General features: G+C 33.8%; 1 protein-coding gene across 1 annotated transcript in view; it reads left to right on the plus strand.

Moving 5' to 3' along the window:
* Positions 1 to 8: 8 nt before the first annotated feature.
* LOC136038622 (dynactin subunit 4-like) overlaps positions 9 to 14,462 on the plus strand; it is a 53,577-nt gene continuing 39,123 nt past the window's right edge. The window contains exons 1-4 of the mRNA XM_065721854.1: positions 9 to 238; positions 3,420 to 3,490; positions 6,300 to 6,478; positions 11,217 to 11,356. Coding sequence (XP_065577926.1) covers positions 92 to 238; positions 3,420 to 3,490; positions 6,300 to 6,478; positions 11,217 to 11,356 — 537 coding nt within the window. The 5' untranslated portion in view covers positions 9 to 91. The remainder of the gene's footprint in view (positions 239 to 3,419; positions 3,491 to 6,299; positions 6,479 to 11,216; positions 11,357 to 14,462) is intronic.

Consider the following 14,462-nt stretch of genomic DNA (forward strand, 5'->3'; position numbering starts at 1 on the left):
ATAACTTAACGTCCTTAACTGTATAGAAAATATTAAATTTGAAGCCTATCCCTTATATCACTCTAAATTCGAAAAACTGCTAAGAAAAGGGATGGAACAGATTTCGAAATATCTGCAGTTTATTTCTGTTGACAAAGTCAAGTATCTTTGTAGTTGTGGAAATTTGGAGCCATTATGTAGAATTTATTTTTGCCGCCATTGCTTGAAACTGAAATGTGGAGACTGTGTTTTTCATGAGGTAAATATTGCTGTGGTTGTTGATTTTGAAGACACTGCTGTATAGGATTAAACCTAAATGATTCTTAATCTCCAATTATGATTCTGGGTAAAATTCTAGCTAATTGACTTCTTGCTATCTCAGAAAGGGTTTTGGTTAAGAAAATGAAACTTTGGATGGGTCTACAGGCTAAAGTTTGCCCCGGGAAGGTATTTTAAAGTTCCCACCTCCACTCCCTCTCCCTCTAGAGGAACCTGAAATTTGCCTACATGACAGGTCTATACCTATTGAAATTTTGACATAACAACATTTTCCTTAATTTTCAGTTACTAGTTGCTTTTTCTCTGCCTTTAGTTCTGAAAATGCAATTCCTGTCATTTGAGTAGAATTTTTAGCCATATCAATGTTTTTTTTTCAAAATTTAGGAAATGTATTTGCATATCTTTAAAGCCTCATAAAATGGGATTGAGCAAAGTTTTGAAGCTGAAAACAATTTTGTTGTACTTCAATTAAGCAGAAGGTCTATTTTGTAAGGTTTCACTTTTATAATACACATATTTTTAAAGGTCATCAAAGGTCAGGGCCCTCTAGAAGGAGAAGGAGTAGAGGTAGGTACTTCAAAATACCTTCCCAGGACATACTTTAGCCTGTAAACCCATCCCTGAAAGTTTCATTTTTCCTAACCTAAACCCTTTCCAAGATAGCAAGAAGTCAATTAACTAGAATTTTACCTGATTCTGTAAACATTTTTTGGGTAAAAATTCTGTTTTAGGGGGCTTCTTGCTGTTGTGAAAAACAGGCTAGTTGAGTTAGGCACATGAAAGCTACAGGAATAAACCATGAACTGAAGAAATACTCAGGAAAGTATTGCCAAGCAGCTACAAACCATTACTTAATAACATATATAAATTTACTTAAGAATACTTTTTTTCAGATTATTAATTGCTAGTCTGTAAATTATTTTTTTAATTGACATCAGCTAAGGTGTATGCACAATCAGACTCATGTCTAAAGGAAGTTTGGGTGAATTTGTAGTAGTTCATGTAACTGGCTTTCCTATAAAGTGAATATACCACTTGATGCCTTTTTTTATGCTCTATACAAATATAGTAATTGCTTCTACCTTAAATTCAGATTTAAGCACTTTTTGAGCTCTTAAAAATGATCTAAATATGGGGTATAAAAAAGGCTTAAAACATTGGTCTCAAAACATGCCATCCATGATACAAAGCAGGGATGTTGAGGTGCTAAAAAAAAGCTTCCTAGGCCCTAATTTGGGAATCAGTAGAGTGTATGTACTTCTCTCAACTTAACACTGTAAGAGCTATATTTATTTCTATGTCACAGTCTGAAAGTTTATATCTTTTGGATTTTCAGAACATACAAATTTACACCCCCTCTATCATAATGCCAGGATATGTCCCTGGGCTTTGATAATTCTTTTGCAGATTTTATAAGTTTTAGTTGTAAATTATGTAATTTAGTATTGTGAGCCAACTGTTGATGAGAAATAAATAACAAAAATAAAACAAACTCTCAAAATGAGCAAACTTATGTATATGGTCTTGAAATATTCTGGTGGTACTTTAAAAGGTTTTTCATTTATAGACTTAAAGGGTTGATTAAAAAAAAATTGTTTCTGTACCAAATTCTAAATGCCCCCTTTTTCTTATAAACCCTTTTCAAATTATCAGTCATGCAAAAATTTAAAAAACCTAGACAAATTTGGTATACTCCTAGAGTCAGATCCAGTTGTATAAAAATATCCTGATTCTCAAAAATATTCCTCCATAAAGTTTTATAAAACAAATAAAAGTGACATAGATTTTCTTTTATTATGCATGTAAACTCATTAATTAGACTATAGCCAAGTTTGGTTGAAATCATCCAATTCCCTGTAATATATCAGTAGTCAATTGCTTTTTTTTTTTTAAAAGGGGGTCTGTCCAAAGGACACATGGACTTTTTCCTAAGGTGCATAACAAAGGCTATTGAAGAACATAGTATAAAATGGGAAGCTAAATATCTCCTTATCTTATATTATGAAAATCTTTCAAGTATTCTAGATAAACATGTTAGGAAAATGGATGACTCTTTGGAGGTTTTGAAAGTTCAGGGTGCAAGGATAAGTTTGAAAACCAATGTTAAGTTTTCTTGATTTGTTAACTAGCAATAAATAAAGGTGAAGAGGTGGTGTTAGGTAATTAGAAAACTGATCAAGTAGATAGGTTCTCTTACCTGGGTAGTATTTTTTAGTAAAGGTGATGGATGTGCTAATATTAGAATACAGAAGCTCATCTGTGAACGAAAATTGAGGGGAGGGGGGTATTTATTTTTTTAAATCTAGAGGAGGCAAAAAATTATCAATATTTCAATGGAAACGCCTTCCAAAAGGACCATTTGAGTATTTGTGTGACTGACTGTATGACACAGTCAGATGAAAAGTAAAACTATTGTGTACCTGTTTCCTAAATAAGTTTGCATTACAGCCATTGAATACAATAGAAGAGTGTCTATATTGTTATGACACCCACAAATGGAAAATATTTGCCAAACAATCATAACTATGAGGCAACACTTTTTAAAGAAAGCAAAAAATCCTGACTGAAAACTAAAGTATATTCCATAGAAAACACAGAGATACAAAAAAAGAAGAAAAGAAAGAAAGATTAGTATACACAGCCCTTCATATCAACACAGTTGGGGTTAATCCTCAGCTTTAACATTTTTTTTTCTTTGCTGCAGGCACTGCATTAATCATTTGCTTAAATTTTTTCTAGTGTGTTTTATTTCATGATTTTGATGTTTTTTGTATTTATTATTGTATTGGCCTATCCTAATGCCTATGCTTGAAACATTTTTATTGAAATAAATTTAATCTTTTTTTTAAAACATGTGCATCCTTTTATCTTTTTTGAACAATCTACTTTTGGAAAATGTTGTGTCAAGTTAAATTCAAAGAATATTTTATGGATTGGTACTTGTAATCTAATGATCTGAATTTCTATGCATGACTGAGTATAAAGCATTGTGCAGAGAGTATGCTGCTTTTATTAGTTAGTTCTCATGTGAAAGTTTTCTTTCTTTTGTACTTTGAAATATGTCTTTTCCTCTTCTATTCCCAGTCTTTTAACTCTAGGATGATCAGAAGGTAAATTATTTTTTGTATATTTGGATGAAACTTAAATTCTTTCTTTTTTAGGTTGATTCTCATTATTGTTCCAATTGTGCAGAGAACATGCCTGTTAGTGAAGCAAGGATCAAGAAAAACCGGTATGCAAATTTGTGGTAAAGTGTGTGTATATGTGTGTGAAACATGGTGAATACAGATAAGAAGCTTTACAGTTTTTAGTTTCTTTCTGTCTAATAAAATTAGTTGAGAAACTTGTTACAATGATAATTGTAAGCCATCCTTCTCTTTGCTATTTATAAAACAAAGGCTAGATTCCAAATTATAAAACCAAGTTAAAATGAAATTCTTTGAATATCCCAATAGTTTTAAAGTCTTTTAATTATGGGTAGCCTATGTTTTCTGTCAAATTTTATCTAGTGGTTACCGATTGCTAATCTGGTTACCCTTGACAAAGAATCTGCAAAAATTTGCTTACGTTTTGCCCTCAATAACCCCCCAAGCAAGTTTGGTATTCTCTAGTCTTTTTCCCTCCTTAGACCTTACTTTTCTTGTCCTGTCTGCAAAAATCCAACTTGTACAAAATGACAAAAATACATATAAACAAACTTTTATTGCGTTTTGGGAAGTTTTTTTCATCCTAATATGGTTGAAGACCTGTAATGAGGTTCAAACTTATGGTGTATTTTATTTATTTGTTAAAACTACAGTAAGCAAGGTATTATTGCTAAGCAAAACTAAGAAACAACAAATAGTAAGAAAAATGAGGCCATATAAAATATATAAAAGACACACCTATTAATATAACCTATTATAGCCTAGGGAATTGAATTGTGACATAATGCACTAATTTTACTGTATTTGGTGCACCCAATCATGAATGCACTGATTTATTTGTATGTGATTTAAAAGAACAGATTCAACAATATTGGAAGGAGTAAGCTTCAATTCTTACATGCTCAATTAGCAAAAGAAATGTGACCAGTTTTTTTTATTCATTCTAGTTGGAAAAATTTTATGTTGATTCTGTTGGTTTGAAGAATAGTAGCTTGAAAAAATATATTATTCAGGATATTTTAATCAAGTCAGTTTTGCACCAATGATATTGAGGCAAAGGAGATTTTAGACAATAGGAGAGATATGGAACTATTTTAATAGGTCATTTTTATACTTTTTTGCTATATGAATTATTATAAACAAAACTATAATAATAATAATAAACAACCAAGAGAGATAAAACTCTACAAAAAGAAAACTTTAAACGAGACGACGGCCAGTGGAATTGAAAGACTAAAACAACGCGGATATTTCGCCTGTATCCAAACAAGGCGTCTTCAGCACAAGATAGAAAATTAAAAGAAAACTAATGTAAAAACAAATAAAAACCACCATCAATAATAATAAATACAATTGTCGCTACTTATCCACGTAGGGAAAAGCAGCTATTTGAGTTACTTCAATGAGAATCAAAGAGCAAATAATAATAATAATAATAATAAAAAGAATTTTCTGTGGAACATCAAAGGTTTGTTTGCATGATATGCAAAAGCATGTTGATTTATAATATATTACTGACAGTGTGTGTTTTTGTGAGCCTCTTAGGTTTTTTCTTGTGCTCAATATTCTTTTTCCAAAAGGAAAGGGCTAGACAACTTTAAAAAGGACAATTTTTCAGGTTTGCAAATATATTAATAAAGTGACAAAAAAAGACAGAGTATTTCAAGTTTTTTCTTGTGCTGTTGCTTTGTTCTGGGAAAGGGAAAGATTATTTTTCTGGCTCTTATATTGTGACAGAATACTGCTTTGTACGGTCGTATTTGGCTTGTAATAAAACTTACTATCTTGAATTTCTCCAATAATAATTTGATTTGTTGAAAGGCAAAAACAAAGAATTTTCCTAACAATGTTAGCGTACCCGTTTTTCTTGGATGGCGAAAAAAAAAACATTGATCGACTCTATTCAGATTCAATTTCAGTTCCACGCTTTGTCCGATTGCCTATATTATTTTTCACCAAAAATGTGTTGCAATAAATATTGTTTCTATTTGAAGATCAAACTTGTGGATTTGACAAAAATAATTTAAATAGCTCCAATCATTAACAAAATCTAAGTTGAAATTCGAAACATCAATTCAAAAATTTTGCCAAATTAAAAAAAATATATTTGGATGGCACTAAGATAGGAATACCTCTTTTTGTGGTATTAAGAAGGACTACCACTTATTGAAGAGGTAGTTTTTATAAAGGGAACATCAAGAAGAACGTAAGATTTGCAAAGCAAGTTGTTTTTATTTATCGATGTTCGTAACATTGTTTGTGCATGTTTTATTATCACTGAAAATCCGGCTTGCTTTTTCAGACACCCTTCCTATCTAAAGTCATTCATTATTTATGCTGAAAAACATTTATTGGTTTTAATTACATTATTTTCCATCTTAATTACTTTAATTTTTATTGAATATTCAATTCAAAATTGTTCTGCTGCCCTTTTTTAACGATCATAATCAAAGTCTATCTAGGAATCAAAGACCTAGCCTTTGGAGAAATTTATGGGATAGCATTGCGGAATTTTGCACTGTGTGTCCTGTGCTGTTTAATAATACAGAAAAGCTGTCTAGAAGAATCTAAAATTTGTCAATTTGATAAATAAAACGTATAAACGCGTTAAATGATGGTAAACTACTAAAGTGTGTTTGGGTGTAGATCCTAATTTAAAAAAGAATAATGAAGTGTGAGTGCGAGCTCCTCTTCCTCACAGTAAAAGATTTCCTTCGTCGACTTGATGCAGCTAACACAGAAACAAAACTGGTTATTTAGGTCTTATTATGTAAACTGACCTGTACTATCATTCTTGTTTATGTACTGTTTACCCCCTGGCGTATCTCCATTATTTTTTAATATGTGGTAGTTATTTAGGTAACTAATCTGTGATGTCACTTTTATTTGTTTTAGGTGTGATAATTGCTGGGATTGCCCAAACTGTGGTCATGCGCTATCAGTAAGAGCTTCTACTATTATGACTACTTCGCTGGAAGATCCTCCCAAGCCAATTAGCAAAAAGGTATACTATCAAAGCTGTCCATTTTGCCGGTGGTCTTCACGTGATGCTGGAATTCCAGACGCACTTGGGGGTAGGTATAAAACTCTAGTCCTCAAAGAACTGAGGTAATAGTTCCCTGGGCATTGGCTAAGATCTATTCCAAATAGGGACTGGTTTTGAAAAATCTAAACACATTGGTAAATGCAGTTTGACCCTTTTTGGGATTTTCCTTAGAAAAGTGGGTCCGAAATATGACGGACATTCTAAAAGGTGTTATTTTTGGCCATCGATTTCTGAGTTTTTAGAAAGAGACCCCCTTCACCACCCCTCCTTTTTTCGAAATATGACAACACGTCTTTCAAAATTCAGAATGTGTAGCTTACGATCTCTATACACGGCACTGTGAATGTTCTTAAGATTGATAAACATGTCCTATAATTATTTTTTTAAAATTGGAAAAAGGGATAAACGCTTCACACATCTTTGAATTTTCTTAATCCTAGAACTCTCTCTTAAAATTTTTTTAAGAGCCTTTGATATTTAAATCATTTATTTAATCTTTATTTATTAATTTTTAATAATCTTAAATCAGACTAATGAAGATCTAAGCTTATTAAACGATTAATTAAACTAATTAACTTAACTGATTAAATCTAAACTTGTAAAATGTGGCTGTGGTTTAAATGAAATCTTCTGCCAGCTTGATTGTCCAACGAAATGAAAAAGCTATTTAAGCCTACCTTAGTTGTAAATTTTCAGGCTTTTAAATTATTAGAAAAAATAGGCTGTGGCATTATTAATTTAAAAAAAATGTAAAGAGGCCTGATGATGACGTGACAAAAATTCTTGCTTGAAAAAGTAATTTATAAGCCTGAAAACAAATGGTTACAAGAAATCTTCTACATTACAGAAATCTTCTGCCAGCTTGATTGTCCAACGAAATGAAAAAGCTATTTAAGCCTACCTTAGTTGTAAATTTTCAGGCTTTCAAATTATTAGAAAAAATAGGCTGTGGCATTATTAATTTAAAAAATGTAAAGAGGCCTGATGATGACGTGACAAAAATTCTTGCTTGAAAAAGTAATTTATAAGCCTGAAAACAAATGGTTACAATTAGTTTAAATGCTATTATCTTTTGATTATCAAGCTGGCCCCTAAGTCAATATTTGGGATGGGTGTAAGAAGGGAAGTGCTTTGGACTGATTGGGATGGAGGAGGAGTGTGTGCAGCTGTGTTAGCCTCCCGTGGCTTGGTGCTGCAAATTTGTCAGTTTGGTCAATTATTGGCACCTACATCACATTCCCCCCAGATTTCGCTCATTGGCGCCCTTGTCACATTGCCCCCCCCAGATTTTGTTCTAGATCCGCCCATGATTATATTAAGTTGAAACTTACAAGACTTGATGAGAGTTCTACTGACCAAAAGCCAGTAGGTTAATGCTACTGTTGCTAGAAGTACTACTGCTATAAAAAAACGTAAGTAAGTAAGTAAGACGGCACTAGACCCTTAAGGTCCAAACCGACTTTGCTGATCTCCGTTTCATGGCCCTTCAGCCAGGAAATGCAATGGGGGGTTGGCGGCCAACCACCCTGTGCTTTAGCACATTCTTCCTGCTTACCTTCCCCAGATTTCTCCAGGTACACATTTAGAGCTAGGTCGACTCTGGCTGAGCTTACAGAGTCACGCCACTGACCCCCGTCCCAAACTAAATAACTGGTCACAACTGGGATTGTACCCGTGCCCCTTGGACACAGAATTCCCACGCCAGCGCGCCAACCACTCAGCCAGGACGGCTGCTATTCAATGCTATTACTGGTAATATAAATACTACTACTTTGACTACTATTACAACTATGTATAAGGGTATGAAGGAGAAGTGTTCAAGAAATTTGATGGTGGAAGTTAACTGAATCAGAACAAGCCCTCTGTATGCAGATTGTCAAAAGGGTGTAACAGCAATATCTTAGGAACAGTTTGGTGTGTGAAGTTGAAACTAAGATGGATGTTGAACTAACCAAAAGAAAATACTTGCATCCTAATGCTACCGTTTCTTCTATTACTACTGGTGGCATTAAATCATAGATTATTACAATGAATTTTACTACTACTACTGCTACTACTGCTATTGTAACCAAGGATATTAAGGCGAAAAATCTGGGATATATAGAAACTGTGTCGAACTAATTTGAAGCACGCTATACCCACATAGGTTGTCAAGCGGACGCATCAGAGTGCTTCAGGAACGGTTGATGGTGTATATTAAGTCGAAACTTTCAGCATATGTTGAAGGGAATGTTAAATAACCCAAAGGTGCTATACGTATACTGCTCACTCAGCAATATATCGAGAACGGCTGGGGCATTCTGCCTGAGACTACAAGTGGCCAAGCCTATTAGGCTTAGGTGGCTTGTTTGCCTGTGAGTCCAAGCAATTTTAGTCCCCCATTTTGCATACAAGTCCAGTGGACACTGTCAGTCACGAGTCAATCCAAAATCAATCCGATCTCATCCCTTAGTTCTATGAATATCTAACTTAGTTTTGTCCTAGGAATGATTTATGGATGAATGGATGATATATTTATCTATCAACAAGTGAAAGGGTATCATTTTTACGCAATCCTAAAAAGGGCTTATGCCAGATTTGCCTCTCATCCAGAATGTCTATCTTGGCTTTTTTCACAATTAGCCATGGCTTGATGCCCGCAACTACTTGATGTTAATTAAATTCAAGTGTTAAGTTGAAAATTTTGGAGATACTACTATTACTACTTCTGCTCTTACAATTTAAATAAATAAAAAGAGTGTGAGTGTATCCAGGTTTTCAAAGAGTATGGATAGAATCTTTTGGGAATGACATTAAGTTTTATTTTTTATGTTAATTTCAGAAGCTATAAAATTAAATTAGAAAATGTTGTTCCGGTCAGGATTAAAAATTGTGAAAAATTTTCTCCAACATACTAATAGTAACCATTACTATAGATTCTTATGGAGAAAAAACGAAAACGTATAAAATTTATTTTTTCTATGAAAAATATTATATCAATAAAAACGAACAAAAATTAATTAAAAAAATTTCTACAAAACATGTTTTTCAAAGAAAAGTAAAGAGCTCCATTAAGCCAAGAATGAGCAGAAATAAAGTCAAGTAATCTTCGGATACAATAAATAGCCGAGTCAAATTTACAACAAACAAAAAATTAACATGAGTAGGGCTGATATCCCCCATGCCTTCTCAAGATCAGAATATAATTTGTGCTTTACTGAAAACAAAATACGTTTTAAATGGTTTCATTTTTCTTACTTTCATAAATAAAGAACTATCAAAACTTTATGGAATAAATATTAGTATATGTATATTAAACTGACAATTCACGGTCATTTTTTTTGTGTTTTTCTGTAAAAAACACAAAAAAATGGTTTTGAGAAGGCATGGGGTTATCGGCCCTACTCATGTTAATTGTTGCTCATTTTCAGTTTGACTCGGCTATTTATTGTAATTCCTATTCGTTTTGAGTTTCATTTACTTATTGATAGCGATTTGGGGTAGTTCTACACTTGAAAGATTATTTGACTTTATTACTGCTCATTTTTGGCTTAATGGAGCTTTTTACTTTTTTTTAAAACTTGTTTTGTAGGAAAAGTTTTTTTCATTAATCATATGAAATATCTTGTTCGAACTCTCTTGATAGTCGTTGACAAGAGTTGGAAGTTTTGAACTTGGATTTGAATTTTCTACATCGCTATCAGCAATTACCTTATCTTGACTTTTACTTAACTTTACTTAGAGTTAGATCCCTGACAGATCTAACTCTAAAAAAAGATAAAGATGAAGGTACACTAGTGTCAGCAATTGACGCATATGGCCTTGAGAATTGTCGACGTTTCGGCTGCTGGATCGTTTTTACAGGGACGGATAACAAGCCTGTCACCAAACTCTGTGAACGCTGGTATTGAACTCCGGGCCTCGTATTGCCGTGCAGAGATCAATCTACTGCGCTATCAAATGATTAGATCCTAGACTGAGAACTGAAAAGACCCAGCTTCTTGCACGGGGGGATATCTTAAGTCATTTATATTTTATTTTGCTCAGTATTTTAATGAGCACGCTTTAGAAAGTATTTGATGTTTATTTTAGGTTGTTACATGGCTTTATTTACTTGTTTGTAATTTTTGTATTGTTAGTTTAATTGTAAAGGGTGTCTCAAAAAGAACATCGGATCTTAAAAGACCGTTGTTTTTATTTGTTGTTGTTTCCAACAATTTTTTTTCATATTCTATTATCACTGATCATTGAAGTTATATTCTGATACTGTGCTATGGGTTTCCAAGATAATCTTTGAAGTGTTTATCCATAAGTTCGGTTTATAGTAGATTCAAATCCGAAGTTATTTTTGAGACACCCTTTATTTGTGACGTACCCGGGGTTGCGGAGTTGATTTTGGTTAACAAAATATCATTCAAGGAAGTTCAAAAATGCACCCACTGACATTTTCCACACTCAAAACACAGATTCCAAAAAGTTTTTGATTTTGTCGCAGATGATTGAACCAGTAAAATATAACCCTTCAATGAATCTTCTTTTTGAGGTTTTTTTTGCTGCTAGTTGCACAGATTGGCCTCTGAGCAGCTCATAAGATGACTATCTTCTATGCAATGTAATTTATCTGAATTCAAAATAGGGGAAAATTTTGCTGTAATTATGAATTTACTGGACCAAAGAAAAAAAAAGAAAGAAAAGTTAACAAGTAATAGAGGAAGGCAAAAAAAAAAAAAAAACAAACAGAAAAAACTAAAAGGAACATTTAAATTAATGCATGTTGATCCTTTCAGGTAGTGGCCCCTGGCCTGATGCAGAGGCACAATTTGGCCACAGAGTTACTCAACTGACTGAGTACTACCGTTCCCTTGCTCAAGTGGAAAAGATAGAACAAGAACAAAAGAGGCAGCAGAGAAGAAAACAGGCATTTGGGGTAAAAGCTTTCCATTTTATTTTCTTTTTATAGGATTTGCAATAAGTCTTCAACCATAAACGTTTCCTTCATTATTATGGACATATAAAACGAATTAGGAAATTAAATATTGAAAAAGTGTTTGGGCAGGCAGTTTATAATATAGTCCTGTGAGGAGGGTGAGGAGGTGGCTCCGAAAATTTGGATGGTTATGAGCATATGACGAATATTCGCATTCTAGATGAGATCTCCAGGCCAAATTCAGATGAATATGAAAAGCCACTCCAATGCTAACTGAACACCGTGCTACTTTTTTCTCAAATAGTTTCTGAGTATTTCTTTTCTAATAAAAAAATCTGTTGCCGAACAATAATATTTTTAGTTTTATATTCAAAATCTTTGAACCATTCCATGAAGGGGGTTAGCAGTTTTATTAGTCATATCCCGTGTTTTTTTTATTAGTCATTGTAAGGACCTCTTTGAGAGCATTTTTAACTCCCCTTCCAAAAAAGAAGTGATTCCGTGCTGTTTGTTTTTATGTTTTGTTCTCATTGGTGTCATATCGGAAATTTTCCCAACATAGTAGTCATTTTTTTTTTTTGGTTTCTAAATAGTATAAATAACAAGTAAAGCCAACCTGTCATGTATAAGCTGAAACTAAGCTCCTTGGAGTCGTTTAGTGTCGAGCTTATTTTGACCTTGGAATTTTCTTTTAGAGACCTGAGGTGGTAAATTTCACAACTCTTCTAGATTTCAAGGAAGTATTTTGGAAATCACAAATTTTGCCTTTTTAGTTTTTCAGTGAAATTTTTCGTTTTGATCGAAGTTTCTAAAATTTTGAAAACATGCAAAGACTAGCCCCAGAAAAAATGTGAAAGAAGCTGAGCTACGACTCATATGGGAGGAATTTGCGTATCTTGTCATTTGCGTATGGGCTGAAAGGGGTTTCCGATCTCAACTAGAGCTGATTGAGTTCTGGTAAAACTAAGTTTTATTAAGTATAACATTAGTAATCTAGCTATGGTTTTTGGGTGTCCAGCCAAAATCCTGACTCCATGACGGAGAGGGATTTGTATATTCTAGTCATCAGGAAATCTACCAAGGGATTGTCAGATCTTGGCCAAACTTGACAAGAAGCGACTACTAGTGTTTAACCACATCTTCAGGAATCAGAGCCCGACCTATGTAGAGGATGGTTGGGGGGGGGGGGCTAAGCTTATGTCATCCAGGTATCTAATAGGGGATACTGTTAGATTTCTAACAAACGTTGTGGAAATTAAGAGTACATACTGTACTTGTATGCTTTTAGTTAATTAATTTATTTATTTTGTAACCCATCAAAAATACAAGACAATGACGATGGAGTATAACAAAATGAAAAAAAAAAAAACACATATAAAAACAGGAGCAAATGCGTACAAACTAAAACTCGAATAAACCAAACATTTCGGAGAAATAAGCCACTCCAATGGTGGTAAACCTCTTTAAATGAATCATACAAATAAATGCAATATAAAAATGGTAATAATCCATCAGAAAAAAGCAATTTAGTATTAAAACAAAAAACCCTTGCAAGGGTGGTTCGACGGATAATCTGTATGCTTGAAGAAAAAAAAAAGCTTGTCTGCCGCACCAAGAGGACCTGTATCTCTCCTGCAGTCTACCATTCCTGGTCCAAGGAGAAACCCGAATAAAGACATTAAATTTTTGAAATAAGCCCTCATGGTTTCTGTTTCATCTCATTGGTTAACAATGTCCCAGACAAGAACCAGGTATAGGACTTGAGGCACAGAAACAGTGTTATATACTTTTGCAAGGTGGTGTTTACCAAGATTCAGCGGTGATCCAACTACAACAGCATACGCATTACGGATCATACGTTCGGTTCGGGCAATAAGTAATTTCTGAGTTGATTTTGAGGATGTACCAATAGGTAAACAAAGGTACACAAGCTCCTGCAGTGCACAACATCAAAATCGCCCAGATTTACAGTATCAGGGGTTTCAGAACAGTTAGAACTAAAAATGTTCGTTTCATTCTTTTGTTCCCACCGATTGTTTATATGTTCTCTTTTCAACGCTAATTTTATCTCACTCCTTCAGTTTTGTTTTAGTTTTACCTTTTTAACTTTCTGACATTTTGCTGCTGAATTTTATTTTTATTTTATTTTGTTTTTTATTTTTTACTAATGAATAGCTTTGCCTTTCGGATTTTGTTGTTTCTGACATTGTTTACACAGATTTTTAGCTGTTGTGCTATTTTTGTGATTTTTTTTTTATTTTTATTGTTTTATGACTCCGAAATGCGAATTCGGTCCTTTGGGGCTTGTGATAGTAATTTTTTGAAATTAAATATGTTGTCTTGTCTCATAGCCGGAGAATGAATTAGAGATCTGAAAGCATTACTTATGTCACATGCACCAATAGCCAAAGGGCTACCTGACCTTTCAGCATCCTTTAATACTGTACATAAACTCCTTAAAGTGTGGTAGCAACCGAGACGCGATTGAAACCCAAACTATGCATCAACAGATACCCCCCCCCCCTTTTAAATAACTCAAGCATAATTCTTCAAGCATTAATTCCCTCTAATTGAAAGTGGGATTTCCACGTTAAAGAAATTTTCCCTGAAGCTGATGCGTCCGTGTCTCTCCTTAAGCTCATGAATAAATTTAACGTGCCCCCATCCAATTCTTTACGGATCTATACTCCCTTTGTCTGCCCGCATCTTGAATATGCATGTTCAGTTTGGCATCCTAGCGTCTCCTGTGATGAATCTGAAAAAGTTGAATCCTTTAAAAAATGAGCCCTGAGAATAATTTTTGAAGTATCCAAGGTACCATACTCGCTCCTTCTAAAAAAGGCCAAGCTGTAAACTCTTGAGGACAGGAGAGGAACGTTGTGCGTCCATTTTGCAAAAAATGCAATAATAATCCTTCGTACGGAAAACATTTTCCCCAAAAGACACTCCCTATCCAGACATCACCGGCCACGTACTATTTCTGAACCCGTTCCTATATTGTCCCTGATCCGTTGCTTAACCTCCAGCTCAACTGTTCAAAAAACTCCTAATTTCGTCATTAAACGTTTTCGCCAGCAGACTATCAGGAGCTTTAAACTGGGCAGAA

Source organism: Artemia franciscana, chromosome 18, assembly GCF_032884065.1.
Source record: "Artemia franciscana chromosome 18, ASM3288406v1, whole genome shotgun sequence".
NCBI classification, from domain to species: Eukaryota; Metazoa; Arthropoda; class Branchiopoda; order Anostraca; family Artemiidae; genus Artemia; species Artemia franciscana.